Source organism: Syngnathus scovelli, chromosome 12, assembly GCF_024217435.2.
Source record: "Syngnathus scovelli strain Florida chromosome 12, RoL_Ssco_1.2, whole genome shotgun sequence".
In the NCBI taxonomy this organism is placed as follows: Eukaryota; Metazoa; Chordata; class Actinopteri; order Syngnathiformes; family Syngnathidae; genus Syngnathus; species Syngnathus scovelli.
This window is the reverse complement of record NC_090858.1, coordinates 4,250,651-4,270,757: the sequence shown is the minus strand read 5'-3', so window position 1 is coordinate 4,270,757 and position 20,107 is coordinate 4,250,651. Positions and strand designations below refer to the sequence as shown.

General features: G+C 43.5%; 2 protein-coding genes across 6 annotated transcripts in view; both read left to right on the top strand.

Annotated features, from left to right (window-relative positions):
* The window catches only part of LOC125978539 (receptor-type tyrosine-protein phosphatase epsilon), a 36,481-nt gene extending 26,620 nt beyond the window's left edge, over positions 1-9,861 (top strand). For 4 of the 5 annotated variants that reach the window (XM_049735952.2, XM_049735953.2, XM_049735955.2 and 1 more), the window contains 19 exons: positions 284-355; positions 434-530; positions 707-780; positions 1,216-1,352; positions 1,495-1,585; positions 1,673-1,749; positions 1,823-1,859; positions 2,257-2,354; positions 2,904-3,023; positions 3,758-3,921; positions 4,798-4,933; positions 5,133-5,282; positions 5,770-5,863; positions 6,225-6,301; positions 6,424-6,558; positions 6,634-6,759; positions 7,077-7,228; positions 8,059-8,194; positions 8,303-9,861. In XM_049735952.2, coding sequence (XP_049591909.1) covers positions 289-355; positions 434-530; positions 707-780; positions 1,216-1,352; positions 1,495-1,585; positions 1,673-1,749; positions 1,823-1,859; positions 2,257-2,354; positions 2,904-3,023; positions 3,758-3,921; positions 4,798-4,933; positions 5,133-5,282; positions 5,770-5,863; positions 6,225-6,301; positions 6,424-6,558; positions 6,634-6,759; positions 7,077-7,228; positions 8,059-8,194; positions 8,303-8,377 — 2,043 coding nt within the window. In that variant the 5' untranslated portion in view covers positions 284-288 and the 3' untranslated portion in view covers positions 8,378-9,861. The remainder of the gene's footprint in view (positions 1-283; positions 356-433; positions 531-706; positions 781-1,215; positions 1,353-1,494; positions 1,586-1,672; positions 1,750-1,822; positions 1,860-2,256; positions 2,355-2,903; positions 3,024-3,757; positions 3,922-4,797; positions 4,934-5,132; positions 5,283-5,769; positions 5,864-6,224; positions 6,302-6,423; positions 6,559-6,633; positions 6,760-7,076; positions 7,229-8,058; positions 8,195-8,302) is intronic. The other variant, XM_049735957.2, reaches the window with a different exon arrangement.
* A 107-nt stretch (positions 9,862-9,968) lies between these two features.
* Positions 9,969-11,396, top strand: gnrh3 (gonadotropin-releasing hormone 3). Its single transcript, XM_049735961.2, has 4 exons — positions 9,969-10,105; positions 10,178-10,324; positions 10,794-10,874; positions 11,181-11,396. Exons 2-4 carry the CDS (start codon positions 10,187-10,189, stop codon positions 11,235-11,237), a joined length of 276 nt encoding a protein of 91 aa, XP_049591918.1. The 5' UTR covers positions 9,969-10,105; positions 10,178-10,186; the 3' UTR covers positions 11,238-11,396.
* Positions 11,397-20,107: the final 8,711 nt, after the last annotated feature.

Sequence of the window (20,107 nt, the reverse complement as noted above, 5' to 3'; positions counted from 1 at the left end):
AGCCTGAATAAAGAATACAACGTGCATGCTTGCTGGACAACAGCAGTGTTTATTAAAAACAAAAAAGTAATATTACTTCTCTTAATCAATTTGTTCTTGCTACTTAAATTTTTTATTCTCAATGTTGTTGAAATAAATGACGTTTTATTACATAATGAAAAATAAAAGTGCTTCCAGCGTACATGCTTGACTTGTGTTGCATATTGAGTCAACGCCCTCCGGTGGACGTATTGTAGTATTGCAGGGCCTGTTTATTTTGGACTCCCTCTCGTTTCTTCCTCAGAGACGATGGTGTTGTTTCTGATCGGGATCTCCGCAGCCATCAACATCTCAACTCATGGCAACCAAACGGCAGGTAAAGACTGATTGTTGATGTGACTTGACATGGCAGCACTTTTTTAAAAATATATATTTTGTATTGTCCTCTGCCCAGGGAGCCCCACCCACCAGGGTGCTCACGTGCTGCCCTCCACACTGATTTTATCTCTTGTTCTCATCTTTATCATCCTGCTGACCATCTACTGCCTCAGGTGGGGTCACGTGAATTTGCAACTCATCCACACAAAGCAAATGCTGAACCTCAATTTAAATTCATTTTTCATTGCATTTTTGATTAAACGAACACAGATTTTTTTTTCTTGAATGAATGGATAAACTTCACATAGAGTATTAAATTTTATGTTACATTTCTTTTTTTCTTTTTAAGGTTCAAGAACCACAGGAAAGCTCTGGTTACCTCTGTGGATAAAAAGCTTCCAAATGGCTTCCTGGAGGAACAAGGTACTCAAAATAATCACCACCCCATCAAAATGTATTTTATTTTTTATTATCGATATTTGATTCATGCATTTACATTCTTTATGCCATCGGAACAATTCCCCGTGTGTAGTCCGAGCTAACCGGAAAGTTTGTGGAGGCCTCTCAGCTTTCCTAGCACGTAGGGAGTCTTATAAACTTTCATTTTAAGTGGGGGGGAAAAATATATATATAAATAAACGGAAAGAACACATTTTGAGCCCAGGCAGTTTCGGGCGGTCCGAAGCGGCGCTCTGTTTACGAGTCGGAGAAATCATATCTGTCATGAATCGGCAGAAGTGGGAAATCTTAATGGCCGCCCGGCTTGTTATTGTTGTTGCAGGTGCAACGCCGGCGCGTAATGGCGCCTCGTGGGAATCGTTAGCCTTCTGACCGACATATATTCCTTTTGAATCACAGGAGAGCAAAGAGTGGTCCTCCTCCCCAGATCCCCCTCGCCCTCCAAGAGGTACTTTGCCATCCCGCTGGACGCGCTGGAGGAGGAATACCGCGTGCGCTCGGCCGACGACGGCAAGCTCTTCCGAGAGGAGTTCAACGTGGGTTTATCGTTGCAAACGCTCCGGCCGCTAACCTTTTGTCCTCTCGCCCATTGCCCAGAAAATAGCACTCAAAACTTACGAGGGGCCAGCGTTATTCTGTTTTTTTGTTTCCCGCTCTTATGAGGTTTTCTCGTTATAGTCGCTGCCGTGTTACTACCACCACGGGTCCTTTGAGGAGGCCAGCAAGGAGCACAACAGAGAGAAAAACAGATACCCCAACATTTTACCATGTTAGTGTACCCCCCCACCCCCCACCCCACCCAACCTGAAGACTGATTTGCTTGAAATGTGAGGGATTTCCTCTCTCTCGCTTGCAGATGACCATTCCAGGGTGGTCTTGAGCAGTCACAACGGCCACTTGTGCTCAGACTACATCAACGCATCTTACATAGACGTGAGTTCTAATTGCCTGATAGTTTTAAAATGGTATGTTGAGGCTACAAGTAAGCGTCTGCTCTTTTGTGCAGGGGTTTAGGCAAAAGAAGAAATTCATTGCCGCTCAAGGTAAATAACTGTATTTATTCACTCTAATGGCCACTGAAATGCTTTGGTAAAAAAATAACATTTAAATGCTTCTAAATTGTGGGGAAGGGTGCCTGAGGAAAAAAAAAGTCATACATTTTGGGGGGGAAATGTGGGAGAAAAATATCAGTGAACAAGATCCCTATCGATTTCAAATTATCATTATATTAGCCAGCTAAAAGGTAAAAGTTTGCATTGGTTGGTATGGAATCTTTGTCTCCCTCTAGTGGTCACACAACGTCAAAAATACAAAACCTTGTTGCTTGAGAAAGCCACAGTCGTTTTTAGTCAAATCTATCTCACATTTTCTAGTCCAGTTCTAAATTATATTCATTAATATTCAATTGATTTTTTTTTCTTTATTCCAAATATGCTTCAGGTCCCAAGTTGGACACAGTAGCCGACTTCTGGCGGATGATTTGGGAGCAGAAGACGGCAACTATCGTGATGCTGACCAATCTAAAAGAAAGGAAAGAGGTTGGTTTGCACACCACCCTAAAACCAAACCACAAACTCTCCGGTATACAGCAGCGCCACACAAAGGCTTTCCCATGCGTTCTTTCTTTCCATGACCCAAAGTCACCCTCTTGTAATTTATTTGACCCCGTCCCTCAGACGCCAATCTCATCACATTGTCACCCCGATTGATGACTTTTGCATGAGCCGAGCCTCAAAGGGCTGATCAGTGGGGAGCTCAGCAGCCGGTTTGATACGGCAGAAGGAGAAGAAGCGTCGGCGATCAATGATGCAATAATTGTTGATAAGACCCCGAGAGGCTTCATGATAATTAGTCTGAAAGGCTTGTTAATGAGTTGAAGCTTTGCTCGCGCACTTCGTATTGACTGACAGGGACGCGCAAAGTCAAGTGTCTTGGAATCCCTGCTCAGACTGAACAAAAAAATATAAACGGATCAGTTATTAGTTGCGAAGGCAAAATTGTTTTGTTTGTAGTTTTGCTACAATATTCATACAAACCTATTATTTTATGTAGATGTCCAACCATCTTCTTAATATCCACGTTATCAGGACAAGTGCTTCCAGTATTGGCCCGAAAAAGGCTGCTGGATGTACGGCAACATCAGGGTGGCCGCGGAGGACGTCACCGTTCTGGTGGACTACACCGTTCGCAAATTCTGCATTCAGTATGTAAGTCAATTCTATATATCCACAAATCATTTCTTTTCATTAAACCCCTGACAAAAAAAAAGAAAACTGTTGCTTTATTAAAAATGTGCCATGTATGGATTTCCAGAGCGCACCAGTAAAATTTAATTACACTGCAGCAGGCATTCCTGGCAATATTTTTAAGGGAGCATTGTCTCTAATTAGGCACACAGTAAAATTGTTTAATATTTGAGCCAACTGTAGTTATCAAATGACATTAAAAATACATCATTTTAATGGCAATCTCTTATTAAAAATTAAGCGTCTAATAAAGCTGCATGGAGAAGACGTAAAAAGTAATGCTCCCTGAAGGAGCTTTCAAACAGTTTAGTACGCCATAATAGGATAGAAAATAGAATAAATAAGGCAAAACTGCGGCTGAAAAACAATCTGGGATATTAAAAGGGCCTTGTATGCAAGATTAAAAAAATCATTAGGATATACTGATGTGGTTAATGTACTCGCCGAATCAATATGCGCCGTGTCGTCGAGTGGCTTTGCCGCAGAGTCTGCTGGCTTTTGTCTCGCCTTCAACTTTGAGACGTTAAGCCAAAAGCAAATGAAATAAATAAAATGAAATATTGCCATCACACTAAGAAGACTGCAATTCTATACTTTTTACTCAAGTCATCTGACTTGCCCGGTTTTGTGTGTGCGTGCTCACAATGAGCATTACTCACACGCCGACATTAACTGTGCCCGTCTGTTCTTCACAGCAGGGCAGTGATGGGCCCCGGGCCCCGTGCCTGGTCACTCAGCTCCACTTTACCAGCTGGCCAGACTTCGGGGTGCCGTTCTCGCCCATCGGCATGCTGAAATTCCTCAAGAAGGTCAAGGCTGTCAACCCGTCCTACGCCGGACCCATTGTGGTGCACTGCAGGTAACAAGAACACAATTAGGATTTTTTTTTTTTTTTTTTTTTCGCCCTCCCTTGCGTCATCTGTTTTTGCAAGTTATTATAGAGTGGCAGATTGTTGCAATTACGAACACTATTTTACAGAAGTGAGCATGGCTGCCTTTTGGGGATAATATCGGTTGAATTATACGGTAACGAGGCCATTTTTCCCGCCTGGTTTGTGCGTACGTGCACTTTTTGTTTGACGGGTCAAGCCGAGTGCTGCAACAGGTGCTCGCTGTTGTTTTTCAGCGCCCGGGGCTCCCGCACCTTTCTGCCGGAATGACCCTTGTAAATCTTTTGCCGCGATGTGTTTCTATACATGCACCAATAATATACATTAAATGGACAAAAAAAAAGTTGGGCATCTGGAATTTATACCTTTTACAGGAAATGGAGGAACATAGGGCGATTGTTGGCAGCTTTAACAGCCGGGAAAAGATTTCCGGGAACACCTTTCAGCCCTTTTTGTGTATGTGCCAAAGCAAAACATGAGATTACTCGATATTACTTTATCCGTTCACTATTTGCGCATCATGCTGTATTTTTTCGAACTATTGTTTTAGAAAGTGCAACATGGGGGACAGACGTAGCCATTTATTTTTATTTCATTTATTTTATGTTTATTTGCTTCACGGTTCTTCCTTGGCACACGCACAACATCTTTGACTTTTTAAAACATTCCTCTTTTCTCGGCCAAAATATGTTGAAGAATTGAAAACAGTCAAAAAATCCATTGGCGACCCAAGACCTTTGTACAGTATTGTACGTGTTGTTTTTTTGAAAAGTGATGTTCTTTCCACCCGTCTTACAAGTTGTCTGACAAGTGTTGTCTTCTTGGGCGTATGTGTGTGTGTGTAGCGCGGGGGTGGGGAGGACGGGCACCTTCATTGTCATTGACAGCATGATCGACATGATGCACACGGAGCAGAGGGTGGACGTCTTCGGCTTTGTGAGCAGAATACGAGAGCAGCGCTGTCAACTCATCCAAACCGATGTAAGTTCTGACCCCTGCTGACCCACCGCGCCTGCCGACTGACAGTTGTTGTTGCCGTGCGAGGCAAACAAACAATAAAAAAAAAAACCACACACAGCAAAACAAACTGTCAGTGATACTTGAAGAGGAAGTGCAAGGAAAAAAAAAAAAAAGAAACTCTCCATCTCTGGTTCTGACTCCTTTTGTTGCCACTCCACAGATGCAGTACTCCTTCATCTACCAGGCCTTGTTGGAGTACTACCTATACGGAGACACGGAGCTGGACGTGTGTTCTCTTGAGGGACATCTGCACAGGCTTCACAACACCAGGGCCCCCCATGACAGACTGGGCCTGGAGGAGGAGTTCCGGGTACGCTCAGAGAGACAGCCAGCGTTTGAAACATTTCAGTAATGAATCGTCCCAACATGGCGGTATTTTGCCCGAGATCTGGCCCAGGGTGGCGCTCTGAGCGGCGGCGACATTAATAACAACGCTTTATAAGGTGCCTCCATCTGCCGTGCAGAATTAACGGCAGCTCGGCGGGAACTTTTCATGTTTTACTCATAGCCGTCTCCTCTCCACTGATTAGAACTTTGCTGTTGCTGTTGTTTACTTGAAGCAGTAAATATTTTAGCACTTTTGAAATACACTCTGGGGTCACAACATTAGGTACGCCTGAGCACTCATACAAAAAGATGAACAGTATTTAAACTCTTGATGGATTGCCATACATGCAACTGCAGATAAAATATAATAGACAGATGAAGTAAAAAAAAAAATAGAAGCGATGACAAAGCAGCCTTCCTAACCGCAGTTTACTCCCCCCTCCCCCCCCCCCCCCCCCCCCCCCCATCAGAAACTGACCAACGTGCGCATAATGAAGGAGAACATGAGAATGGGGAACCTCCCAGCCAACATGAAGAAGAACCGCGTGCTTCAGATCATCCCATGTAAGGCATACTTTGATTCGTCCCTTCTCCGCATCTCCATAATACATCACATCCCGGTCGCATCAAAGTGACACGATGCAGTACGACCGACGTGTCACCCTAACACTTTTATTGTGCTTATATTACATGCAGTCACTTGTTGCTAGGCAGAATTGTTTCCTATACACATGCTAATTAAAAAAACACCCAGTCTCTTAAAGACTAGCTTCACAAATGGGCAGTTTTGATTGAATCTTTGCTCTGTATTAGCTATAAAATACATCTGAGTGTTCTTTTGCTGTTTTGGACCCAAGTGACACTTGCCTCTTCTTTCCCACTTTTATTGGCTTGAAAAAGTTCTCCTTTTTCTTCCCTGGCACAGATGATTTCAACCGAGTCATACTTTCAGTGAAACGAGGGCAGGAGTTCACCGACTACATCAATGCCTCCTTTATTGACGTAAGAACCCCCCCGCCGCCTCCTCTATAGATTTTCCCATAGAAGTATAAATAAAAAGCTCATCGTCTCCTTCTGAAACGATGCAAAACATCTTTCCTGGAGTGTTGCGCTGTGCCCTCCAGGGCTACAGGCAGAAGGACTATTTCATCGCAACCCAGGCCCCCCTGTCTCACACGGCGGAGGACTTCTGGAGGATGGTGTGGGAGTGGAGGTGCCACTCGATCGTTATGCTGACTGAACTTAAGGAGAGGGAGCAGGTGCAGCACGCCGCACGCTCGCAACACGTTTGCCCAGGTTGAAAAGTACCTAGTGAAGCAAACCTTTGCCGACAGGAAAAGTCTTTCCAGTATTGGCCATCAGAGGGCAGTGTGACATTTGGAGACTACACGGTGGAGCTGAGCGGAGACTCGCAGGGCGAAATGTTCACTCTCAAAGACTTGGTCCTCACTTGCAGACCGGTGCGTAGCACAAACCTGGTTTGATGGAGGGAAAAAAAATTAATACATCTCTGATAATATAATTTAACATTATCTATTGTCTCTAACAAGTTAAGGCAGATTGTTTTAATTTCTGCAATGGTCCACATTTTACTATGCAGACGGGAAAATAAAAATAATTTGAATAAAAGAACAACTATTAAGGTGCTAACCATTAGCATCTATGAGATTTTATTTATCTGAGCACAATCAATGCAGCAAGTCTAACGTGCTCTTCTGTATGCACTGTAAGCATGACTTTGGCGTTGTGAAATAACGACTCCGCCATGTCCCACCAGGAGAACCGGTCCCAACACGTCCGACATTTCCACTTCCACGGATGGCCCGAGATTGGAATACCGACGGAGGGCCGAGGGATGATTGACATCATCGCTTCGGTGCAGAGGCAGCAGCAGCAGTCTGGAAACCGTCCCATCGTGGTGCACTGCAGGTGAGGCTCTTTTGTCTTCCCGCCTCGGCTGCTTATAAGCTCTTTTCGAGCTAAGTGGTGGGTGATATTGGAAAGTGTTTTTGCATTTAAACGCTACATTTTCCCTTTCTAGAACGTCACTTACAAGAAAGTCCCCTCGTTGCCCCAGCGGAGCCGCCGTTCTTATGCCTAAACCACTTATGTGATCCTTTATAAAGACTTCTCAGTGGATGCTTTGATCAGAACCTAGCTTCAGGTGAAGTGATTCTAAAGCGGCGACGGCCCGGTGGGATCGATCCAATCCTCCCGTTCGCAGTCAATTAAAACCTCTCAAAGTGAAATATCCTCCGACTCCCCCACTATGATTAATCTGATAAGATGAACTAACGACAGGAAATGGTGTCATCACTCCGCTCTTTGCCTTCATCACCGCTTGTCTAAGAGGAGCTTTTTAAAGCCCCCCCATGGCCTCCCGGGAGCGGGACTAACCCTCACCGATCCCCCGGCGTCTCGCCGCACTCGTCCAAATTGCACATCATTCCGGCGCTCGCTCCCTCGCCGTCCCGTCATCACGAGTAAACATCGGCTCAGTCAAACACTCAGCTTCCACGCTGATTAGTGTTAGCGTTCGGATTAGTCTCTCCTTAAGTGGAGGGGGGAGGGGGGGGTATTAGCCCCATTAGCCCACGCGGAGGTCACCTTTCCTCTCGCCGACCCGTTGCATTCAAATGGATGAAAGGCATACGTGGGGGTGTGCTCACTTTTGTTGCCGGCTCTTTCAACGCTAATGCCCGTGATGACTATAACTTACATCTGCATCCCCAAGTGTAACGCGGTTCCCCGTCTTTCAGTGCCGGCGCGGGCCGGACGGGGACTTTCATCGCCCTCAGCAACATTCTGGAGCGCGTGAAGGCGGAGGGCCTGCTGGACGTCTTCCAGACCGTCAAGAGTTTACGCACGCAGCGGCCGCACATGGTGCAGACCGTGGTAATGTTTGCAAAGGAGATATCAAAACAACAAATCCCGTTTGTGGAGTTTGCGACGCGCATGCTAACACATGGCGTCTTAACGTTTTGTGTTGCCTTTGTTTTTCAGGAGCAGTACGACTTCTGCTACCGAGTGGTGCAGGATTTTGTTGACATCTTCTCAGACTACGCCAACTTTAAATAACCTGCTCCTTCTACCGTTTGCTTAACTTATGCAATTGACTTTTCTTTGGGGGGGGTATTGAATGTACATTTTCTAAAGTTTTACATTTTGTATCATACTGTAATATGGAAAAACATATCTGTCATTTTTGCGGGAGCCTTTTAGTCTTTTATTTTATTTGAAAATGTTCGCTCAGTATGTTATAATAAGTAGAGTAACGTGATGTTAATACAATGGTGCCTTGAGATGGCGGCGACCCCGCATGTGAGAGAATCTGCTACCTTAATGCTAATGTAGAATGGCAAAAATCGTAGACAGGCTAGCTCGTGTTCACACTTTATGAAACTATTCGAACACAGACAATGCAGCAAAACATGTTTGCGTATATTCTTTATCCTCTGCGAGAAACTACAAATGCAGTTTGTCTTGATGTACCACATTTTAATTATGTCTTTTTTTTATGAACTGCAATATTTATAATGCTATTTCGCTTCCTAAAGGTGTTTTAAGTTACAGCATGGTCACGTAACAAAATTCAACTCGGATCTCAAGGCACCTCTGTATACAGAATATTGAAGAAAATTCCTATTAGGTGAGATGTAGCTTTATTCGTCGATATTGACTTCCTACCTAAAATGCGTTGCGATGGAAATTCTTTGTCAACTCTGCTTTACTCTTTATTGAACCGCAATGCCTTTTCTTTAAACGCGTATGTAGATTTGCAGCAAATACGTTCAAATGTGTTTGTAGGTTTCATCCGGGACCTTCTTTCTAATCCCCAACAATGCATTCGACTCTGTCGCTGAAAGTCGGTCTCAAATGAATAAGTTAGCGTCGGCTGTCTGTTGTAGTTTGATTCCACGTGGCCAACTGTCTTTTCTTGCCCGTGGCCATGTTACTTAGTGCTCGGGTGCCTGACGCTGCAAAATGCCATTAACCCATATTGAAAATAACGTCTAATCACTCCCAGAAAAAACATGTCATTCAAACATGTTTTTTCTCCTCCGGCTGCCAAGTATCATATTCCGCTTTTTTTTCACTTGAACACACTTGCCATTTCCCCGGCATGCATGTTTGATTAGAGGCGCCGAAAAAACACTTCTAATCGTGAAATATTTGTCACCGAGTGACACGGTGTTTAGTTTTTAACGACGACCGGAAGACGTGTTGAACTTTCTCTGCTTTTAAATCTGCAGTTTTAATAGTTAAGCAAGCATGTAGTATGGATGATCTTTTCGGTGAATAATTTAGCAACTATTATGACGGATGCGCTTGATATCGGACAAACAAGGGTTCTGCTCTTTGTACTATTGCATTTCTAGGGAAGTCATTTTGTGTCTTGTGCTCATCACAAAGCTTTAAGTTCTATATTTCGACATAATTGTAATAGTTTGGAGGCCTTGTAAGCTGCTACGTTAAGAAAAAGTGGTTTCCATGTAACTTTATGCCTTTTTAGAGTCTCTTGTACTAAAGTTGATTCTAATAAATAATACATGTGAGAGAAATGGCTACGCTGTTTGTCTTGCTCCCAACAGGTGCACACGAATATATTGCAGGTCTCCTGCCGCTCCAATCCTCATGGCGACGGTGGCCTTTTTCGAGCACTTAGGCACCTCCATTAGCGGCATCGGGCGCACCATTAGCATGTGAACGTGTCACACCTGCGGAGAAGGGATTATAATCCTGGTGCCTATAAAAAAAAAAAGGTTCGGTCTTGTTGCAGCATATGCTAACGAGGCTAATCGAAAGGTGAGTGGCTCGGGTGCGCTCTGTATTGCGATCTTTGCCGCTGATGTGATGTCGGTGATTGTTTTCGTGCAGAAAGCCACGATGGAGGTCGGTCGCAAAGCAGTGGCGCACGTGTTGCTGTTGGCCTTGTTGCTCCAGGCGGCCTCGGCCCAGCACTGGTCGTACGGATGGCTGCCGGGCGGCAAGAGAAGCGTGGGCGAGCTGGAGGCCACCATCAGGGTGAGTTGAGTCTCTCACTTCAATTTTAGGTTATTCTGACAATGGTTTGTTCAAATAATGATTTGTGTATTCTTGTTTTAGTGTGGAATTGTTAATATTGTTATTTTTGTTTATTTTAACTTAGAGTACATTCTATTTTTTTTCCACAATTTTCAAACATTTTTAGTTTCAATTTATTTACTATAGATTTAAATTTCATTATTTTATTTTTAGGCATCTTTTTTTGGGATTATTTTTACATTTTTTACATCTATTTTTTGTTATAATTACATTTTATTTTTAAATCCTTATGTATTTTGGTTTTCTGTTTGATTTTTGGTTTTCCAGATTTGATTTTTTGAACTCTGGTTATATTTTAAAAAATATATATTATTTGACTTTGACTGTTTCACTTTTTTATTTTTAAATACAGTTCTTGTGTTCATGCCGAGGTTTCACCCTTGCCACTTGTGTTGCACTTACTTTGTAGATGATGGGTACAGGGGGCGTGGTGTCTCTTCCCGAAGAGGCGAGTGCCCAAACCCATGAGAGACGTCGACCATACAATGTAGTAAGTGTTTATTATACATAATTGATGGCGGATGTCTCCCTCAATTGTGCAATATTAATGTACACCGCAGCAGAGTTGCGCCGCTCGGCTCCTCGAGCAGCTGCCACAGTATACAAAATGCTCAATTACCTTGTTTTTTTAAATGTCATTTTTCCTTGTCTCTTTTTTGGGCCGTCGTTAAATATATGAGTAGCCCCCCTTCCCCGCCTCTCTCACATTGACTTAGGCTTTTGCAAATATGCTCTGTTGAAGTGCTTACGACAAATTAAATGAAATATTAAAGAGATCTCGTTCCAATCTCTGCAGATGGATGATGATGATTCCCATCATTTTGAGCGAAAGAAAAGATTCTCTTATAAATGAAAAGAGGGGGGGAAAAAGACAATTTACATGATTATCTACAGCAGTGATGGATACCTCCCCCAAGGGCAACACATTTATTGCACCAGTCTCATTGATAGGCATGTCTGTCGCAGTCAAACTGAAATTGTGAAATTGGAATAAACTCTTTTTGAAGCCTCATCAACTTATTTATTCAATTTAAGCTGCCAAAGCGAGGCCCGGCTGTCATGTGTTCATTGGAAATGTGTAATAAAAGGAGAGGCGGGGGACAAAAAAAACCCAACCTTTGACACCCCTTAAGTGGACAAAATTGCCTTTTTTTTTTTTGTCAAGCAGCCGCGACCGACAAGCATGACGGAGCCGTGACGGCGGCGATGCTGGCGTGACAGCAGCTGCTGATTAAGACAATTTATCACAAATCAGTGACATCACTCGACGTGTTACACTTGGCCACATTCCATTGTCATTGACACCATCTGAGCGCCGTGCCAAAGTTAAAACATGGAAAATCTGGAGCGCTTTACTTTTTAGGGATTTAATACGTTTTTACAAACAAAATTAATTGTCTATAATAGAAAAGGAACCTCTTTTGGGGGAAATAGTTAAAAATAACTAAAAGTCATTGCGTAAATGTTCGTCCCTACGAAAAACTACAAAAAATACTACAGCAATAGGCTAGTTTTCAAAAAGGTATCTGAATCGCAAGTTAGCATTTGAACTGCCTGCTACTTTTTCTACCATCACGTTCATGATAACAACAACAAAAAAAAACGATTTCCCATGCGATTTTCCACTCCAAATCCATCGTTGAACTATTGGTCGAACTCCCCTCGACGGCTCTTTTAGATACCGAACATAACTCGCCCGAATCCCCCTTTCCCTCGTTGAGCAAATTGCTGGGCTTCATTACAAAAACGTGGAATTTTCCTTTCGGGAGAGGAAGCGTATCAGCAGGGGGGCAAGCGAGAGAACTGATTCGGCAGCAAAAACCCCCACAGACGGCGCCCCCGCGCTAATCGCCCGGTGCACGAGGGGCCCGCCATTCTTTGTCGTAAGGCACACCGATGAACTGGCGACGCTACTGGGAAAAGTCCACGTTATGGAGGGAAAAGAAGAAGCCGGAGGAATTAAGACACATTCCATTCCAGAACAATGCGCTTTGCTCTTGCGTTATGTCGTCGACCTGCTTTTAATATTCATGCTGGTAATTTGCATAGAAACTTCTTTGACAAAGTTACAGCAGGAAATCATGTCCGGGGCTTTTACACTCAAGTTCACAATGAGACTTTATTGAAAAGGTAAATTTAAAAAAAAAAAATTTTTCAATTTGCCACACGTAGCAGAGGTTAATTCCTGTTTACAGATAAGACCGACATTCTTTTCAAGGTTCTGTTTAATTGCACGTAGCGACAGGATGCAAACAAAAACCTGCCGCTATCTGTGTTGCCAAATTTGATTTAACCTCACTTTCTCCTTCGCACGGACCCCCCTAGTGGATATTCACTTTGTTTACCTCAAATTAAACTTCATATTGTTTACAGCCTCGCGGTCCCTGAACATTTTACAGCGTTTTAGGCCCGCATTTTCATTATTTATTTTTTCTAATGATTGTAGGGTTGGGATTCATTTGAATGTTCCCCCTCATCTGCATGAAAATTATATAATTAACTTTTGATTAACCAGCTCAGTTGAGTTGCCCACCCCACCCACCCAAAGCACACGGGTGAATACTACCCAGCGCATTTTAATGACTGTTTTCCAATTGAGCGCGCGACCTTTTTCATCAAAGAGCCACAACTGGGGCCAAAAAACGGCGGCGGGGAATAATCGCGGCGAAGACAATGGCGGGCTCCCGTGTCATCCTTAAATATAACAACAAAGCACGAGGTGGCTGGAAGCCAAACGCGCCGGGCTCGCCCCCATTGTTCGCCCGCGCCGAGGTCACGTCCATTGGCGGATGGCAATGGAAAAGGGACGAGGAAACGCAGAATGGTCCATTGTTGCGTGTCCTTGCTCACAGGGAATTCCATTTACGAAGGGCGAGGCGTTCATTTTTTCATTTGAGTGCCGTTTGACACATTTAAAGTTGGCATTGGGGGATTCTTTCGAATTATTCTATTCTAACTTTTTTCTCATGAACATTTTTACTGCAAGCTTTTTATTAAAATTTAAATGTATACATGTTTTGACGCTAATTGGGCCAACACGTTCGGCAATTAATTTGAGGCAATTTTGTTATTCGCGGTGGGAAAAGCAAAAATATGCGTAGATTTAATGGCCATTAAAAAAGCACTAAATATATTTATATTCATAAATAAACCTACAATGACAAAAACACGGGTTCCTCCCCTCAAAAAAAAACAACTAAGAAGGCATTTATTTTTCTTATTTTGCTGCCTTTGGATACATTTGCTCCATCCAAGGCCGCATTAGCCCAGCTGTCAATCAACTCCGCATCCTCTCATCTGCATAACTTTCCAACAGGTCATATCGCAAAGTTTTCTTGAAGCGCGGTGCGTAATAAAGTCAATTTCCAGGTGCTTGTTGTGGCTCCCGTTACGGACGGAATGATAATTTTCCCCCGGAGGGGTCGCGCCCGCCGCACATCAATGGCGGCCGAGGATGGGTCTTACCACATTCCCTCAGGCTACGCACCTCGTCGAAGGCAAAGTCATCTTCAGAGAACGTCTAAAATGTCGGGGAGGTCTTGAAGAGACTTGGGAAGGTGCTACTGTACGTCTTGGAACTTATTGTCTGTGGGGAAATTTTAATTACATATTTAAACCAAAAAAAACTCTTGAGCTACTACTTTGTCAAGTCCACTTTGTCCTTTTTGCTACCACTTGTCTCCACATGGTGTCACTCTTGAGCTTTTCATGCCAAGTGGCTGCCTCTCATCCATTCCATCACTTGCAGCAAACATGATGTCCCCCCCCCCCCCAACCCCTCCCAAATCTCACAAAGACTTGAATCAATCACCTAAAGAGTCGTATCGCCGCTACTAGAAAGTATTCGGTACATTTTGGTGATCACAAAAAGCATCATCAAGTATTTGAGTGAAGTTTTTCACCATGTACCGTAGGCCTCGCTGCTTCTGCTGGCAGGGAAGCTTCCTGTTGTGCGCGGCTTTGATCGAGAAAGAAGAACGTTAAAGCGGCGGGAAAAGGAGGAGGTGTTAAATATGAATGAATACAGCTGTGTTTTGCTGGATACGTCTCCAAAGTTATGCGAGTCAAGCTCGCTAAAGGGCCCGGAAGTGTGTTTGTGTTGTGGAAATAGGCTCTTCTTCTTGCTTCTCATTCTTGTCGTCAGACACGCGCTTTGTTAGCAAAGAGACGGGAGTCGTCCGCTTCACGGAAGAGTGACACCATTTCATTCTTTTTGGTCTTAAGAACCGATGCAAAGTATCTACAGCATGTCTTATTTTTCCAGGCGATAGAAGTCAACGTTCTCCAGCTTCCTATTGGTGGCCGTGTAGGATTTTTGATAGCGACGCTTCCTTCGACTCTAGGGAGCCGGGACTCGTTTTTTAAATTAATATTGTAGCGTAAAGCTCCCATAGGGATGACGGGCAAATCAGAAAATGCGCAAATTTGGCAATTCAAGTCTCGTTAAAAAAAATACTCAAAGAATCAGTGGTTGAAAATGATGCAACTAATGAGAAGCCGCCATTTTCTTCCTCACAACACACAAGTGCACGCGTCAAATGAACAGCCGCTTCTTCAATAAACAAAAACAATAAAAAAGATCATAAAAGAAGAAATATTAAGATGAAGGTTCCTTCGCAGCGCTACTGTCTTATTAAGAATCATTTAAAGACTCTCTCCGGTCATTTCGGAGCATGCACGCCGGCTTTGATTCGCAGCTAGCGCCGAGCCTGTGAACATTATTGGCCTCGCTAATGGGCGGCTTGGCCCGACGCGAGGGTCCGCCTCTGCTGGGAGGGCGGGCTCAGATCCTGTCAGAGAGGGGTCGCGGCTAGCCAACTGTAATCTTCAGGGTCCTCAACTCCCGCTGACCTCCATCTAACGGCAGACCCTCCCACCCCACGATGCGGCCCGCCCGCGCCACTGCCGCCTTTAGCTCACCCCTTTCTCCGTCGCTCCTCGCGCAATGCCGCAACCCACATTTGAGGCTCGTCCGGCCGGTCACGGCGTGGTAGCGCGCCTTGCCCCCACGCTAATGGCAATTAGCAGCGACGAAAAGGCCCCATCCGCGTTTTGCGAACGGCGAGCGGCATGCAATTAGCCGCAATAACGATAATGCATTGTTGGGGGAACAAAGAGGTTAAAACAGACTGGCGGTGCGACGGGGAGCGGGGTGCTAATGGTAGGGGAGCGGCACATTTGAACAGACAGGAGACCGAATCAGAAAGATGATCAAATAGACAAAGAATTACAGTTTTTTTTCCGCCCCCTCTAATTACCCAACTCTTTCATGTGACAACCGACGGAGGCTGTTTTGAATTCAAGACGAGTCCAGTCAGTGGTCTTTAGGCCTCACACTGAGGTGAGCGCTTTTATTTCCTCAAAGTGGAAGAAAAAGTACGCATGGAGGTGATCATGCGGAGTAAGCGCCAACTTTTATTCCACATCTTGATTAGACACAAATGTTTGGCTGTATGACTGTATTTAACTGGAATGTCTCACTGGATGTCTTGCTAGCCTGCAGACTTCCGTCAAGGATTTTGGATTAGAAAGTTGTGCAAACACACAAAGGGATTGAGGGAATGTCAAATAAAATTCAGTTAAAGGTTCTTGGGCATTTTAGGTCAATCCTGAAATTTCACCCCAGCTGGGAAATCTTTTGCTGTGAGTATGAGGCTACAAACTGCGCGCATACAATTTAGCTAGCAAGCTACTTACTGTTCCATGAAGGATGTGAGCAGATCAACATTAGCCTATCCCTTATCTTGTCTTGTCCTGTCCTGTCCTGTCCTGTCCTGTCCTGTCCTGTCCTGTCCTGTCCTGTCCTGTCCTGCCCTGCCCTGCCCTGCCCTGCCCTGCCCTGCCCTACCCTGCCCTACCCTGCCCTACCCTGCCCTGCCCTGCCCTGCCCTATTTTCTACTCATCTCATCCCTTCTTCAGAGATTGTAGCACAACCTTCCCAGTCCACAGAAAGGCACAATCCAGCACCTGGCTTAATACAACTGTCCTGTCCCATTCAGTTGTATTTTCTATTTCTTCTGCACAGGATGTAGCATTGCCTTCCAAGTCCCTTTTTTGGTCAAAGCCTCGCTCACTACTCTTCTTGCTATTCATTTAATGAAACACTTTGACAAATCTTTCCTTTTTCGGCTAAGGGATTTGTATGACTGTAATAAAATACTACTTCTGTCATAGACCGTCCTATTCTTTGCTTCGTGTCCTTTCCTCACAGGGTGTCGCGTTGCCTTCACAGTCTTAATGCGGATAAAATCCAACTATGTGATCTCACGTTGCCATTATGCTGTTTTTGTATTCTTTGTCTTCTCTGTTAGTCGCCTTTGATACCATACTCTGTTGCATTTTCAATAAATATCCATCTCAGAAAAGCTGTTCCGACATCTAAAGGGATACAGATCCACCAGACTAATCCTTCTAACGGTATGTGTCCTATTTAGTGTTTTACTGTGTCAACATGACTGCTGTGCAAAAGGCCATTAAAACAACAAAGCTCGTGGTGGCCTATGAAAATGAATTGTGTAATATGCTGCTTACAAATACAATCAAGACATTTTCACGCCGGACTTGTTAGTCTGTGCTGTCTTTGGAGCATTCTGGTGCCAAGAAACTAGGATCAAAATCAACCTCATTAGTCTGATGGTAGTGTAAAAATGATGTGCTTCATTCTGAGCCGTCCCGAATGAAGGCTTGTTTACTACTGAAATAAGAGGTGAAAAGTGATAAATCATTAATAAATTCAACTTTTCCTGCTCGCTATAGAGTCTCTTATTTATTTATTTATTTATTTATTTATTTATTTATTTATTTATTTATTTATTTATTTATTTATTACATGACTGAGCCCTGCCTTAAATAGCAAAGAATGGCAAATCTTTGTTAACTACCATGGAATATTTTTGGACTTTTTTTTTACAAAATTCATGCAAGAATCTCCCTGCATCATTTTGTCAATTCGTCATGAATGTTAATGGGACGTAAGAAGTCACACGTGAAGGCGATTCAAACACAAACTCTCCGACATGTGAAATAAATGTACTAACCTCCAGCACACCGTGCTGCCGGAAAATGATCATGAAATGCATTATTAATCCCTCTATTTTTTAAGGTGTTCTCAAAGGCTCTCGAAGCAAACTTGAAGCGAGTAAAAAAGTACAAGGCAAGCCACAGCAGACCGGCCAGGCACCAACAAGAACTTTTCAAGTCAAGGCTGTGAGTGGACATACAATCGGGAAAATGTCTATCTGACTGCTTTTTGCTTTTACTTCTGTACAAGAAAAAAAAAAAAACATTCCTGCAGTCTCACATGCAGAGGTTTGCACAAGATAGTTTGTTGGGTGTTGTGTGCAAGAAAAAAAAAGAAAAAAAAAACCTTGCAAGCCAGTGTCCCCAGAGCAGCAGCCGACTTCACCTTGGCGGAGTAATGCTGTGATATTCTGTTTATTCTTCACTCACTTCATTTTACTCAGAGGAAATCCTCTGGAGATGGCTTATCTTGGAGCTGGAACAGGTGCACTCTAATTTACTCCTATTGCTTGGGGAGCCCAGGGGCCCCTGTAGAGAAGAAAGTAGCGATGTAGCGCACTCCAACTGTAGAGCACAAACAGCCGGAGAAAGAGCATTTAATCGAAAAGAAAAGAAAAACACACCGAGCGAGTTTTTTTTTTTTTTTTTTTTTGCCAGTTTAGACGCCAGGAAAAAAATAAATAAAAAAATAAGGAGCTGTCATTGAATTGAACTTTCACTTGTTGGACGCTGTTTACTTTGCAAGGTATGGTAGTGCTACACTTGACAAAGCAGCAGAAGACGTTAGGGAGCGCTTGTTGTATTAGCGCCACATAAGCAAATGCTTCCTCAACGGTTTGGGGCGCACAGGAGAATGGGATGTCAATGTCAAATGTTCCCGAAGGCGAACGTTTGGGGAGTTGTTTGCTAGGAAACTGCGCATCGAAAGTCAAAGAAAACTCAAGTTAAACGTGGGGAAAAGTAGTTACAATGTTGGCGGAAATCAGGGTGTGGGGAAAAGCGATGGCAAGAATGTAGTTGATCAAGAAATGCCCTAATTGAGGAACAAGGAATAAATAAAAAAGACAATGACGCAAGCAATTAGCGACTTAGAATAATTCAACTGGAGCTTGTGCTGTGAACCCAGGTGTATGCCTTCATACAGTATTTCCTTCTTCAAGTTCCGCATTGAAGGCCAACTTGAACACCGAGGCATTTCACGAGAAGTTGAGCTCCCCTCATTTGTACGGCTGCAGTTGAGTCGAGGAACTCGCGAGCCAAGTGCCCCTGTGGCAAAGCAAAGTGAAGGGGTCGTAAAGAGCATTTGGACAAATGCTAGGGTTAGAGTTTCAAAGTAGGGTTTAAAGCTCGGGCTAGGGTTTTAAACTACGCTTCATACTAGAGTTAGGGTTTCAAACTAGGGATTAAATCACAGGTGTCAAACTCAAGGCCCGGGGGCCAGATACGGCCTGGCAATTCATTTTGTGTGGCCCCCGAAGACAAATTGTGCATCAAATTCGTGTGTCATTACTAAAATTGCAAATTGTCTTCACTTCTATTAATATCGTTGGGTTTTGTTTTTTAAATTTGACCAGTTTTTACTCGTCTGATTTGACGAGTAAATTGTCAGTTAATAATGAGTTAATTGTCAGTTTGTTTTGTAGCTTTTACTGTATATAATATGAGGTGCTCATACATTGATTTGGGTTGACAGTCATAATGGCCCTTCGAAAGAAGCTATGACTACAATGCGGCCCGCGAAAAAAATGAGTTTGACACCCCTGCTGTACACTCTCCTGTTTTCTGTGAATTTACTCCCCAATTCCTTTTCTTGGTCGAACTATGTTGTGTTTTGTGTGTGTGCGTGCGTTTTGAAGAGTGGAGTTGCTGTTATTTGTTCGCTATATTATAAGTCTGAATTCAGTCAGTATTTTTGTTTTGTGTTGTTGCTCCCCAGGGAGTTACGCAATCAAAGCAGATGCCTGGAGCGGTCTAGAAAAGCGCCCCTTGTGAATAAGAGAAAATCTTGTACACAGCATTTTTTTTTCTGTGTGTGTGCATGTGTGTGTTACAGGAAGGCGGGGCATAACAACAAAGCAAATATATGGCATTGTTCTCCCAACACTGCACCTTTTTGAAAAGACAATCTGCGGCATGTGTCACACCGTTTGACTGTGTTCACCACGGTGGGAAAGCGAAGCAGCTTTTTGCACTTTTGACTGACACCCTCACTCGTATTCATGTATGCAAAGTGGCAATTTCACACTTTGTCAAATACAGTCAACACCCCTGTGCTATAGAAGCGACATTTTTATGGGGTTTATCGTACACAGACAAGTACAAAGTTACAAAATAGCACAATATGCAACATTGGGGTTTAGTGGGCTTTGATTTAGGATAGTCCGTTTAGCACAATGCTAACAAAGAGTGCAAAATGCCATTGACGTGCTAGTGGTTAGCATATACTATATACAAATATAAATATATCATGTGCAATATTCTAGATGATTATTCCTGATTTACAATAGCAACACAAAATGTTATTTCACACACTTTTTAATAAGTGTGACCAACCCCCAGCCTGGTGTTTTTTTTTTTTTTTTTTTTAATCACCTTTTTTGTGTGCTTGTGACATGTTTTGCGGCGAAATGATTGTATATGCTTGAGGGAGTTTTTGGACTTGTTGTCAAGTGGAGAGCATTTGAGCCAATCAATAGCTGTCC

Bases quoted from the DNA above. Each gene is read 5' to 3' on its own strand.
- gnrh3 (XM_049735961.2), top strand. From the start codon at position 10,187: ATGGAGGTCGGTCGCAAAGCAGTGGCGCACGTGTTGCTGTTGGCCTTG. The intron at 10,325-10,793 runs GTGAGTTGAGTC...CTTACTTTGTAG, and splicing joins AGCTGGAGGCCACCATCAGG to ATGATGGGTACAGGGGGCGT. The intron at 10,875-11,180 runs GTAAGTGTTTAT...CAATCTCTGCAG, and splicing joins GACGTCGACCATACAATGTA to ATGGATGATGATGATTCCCA.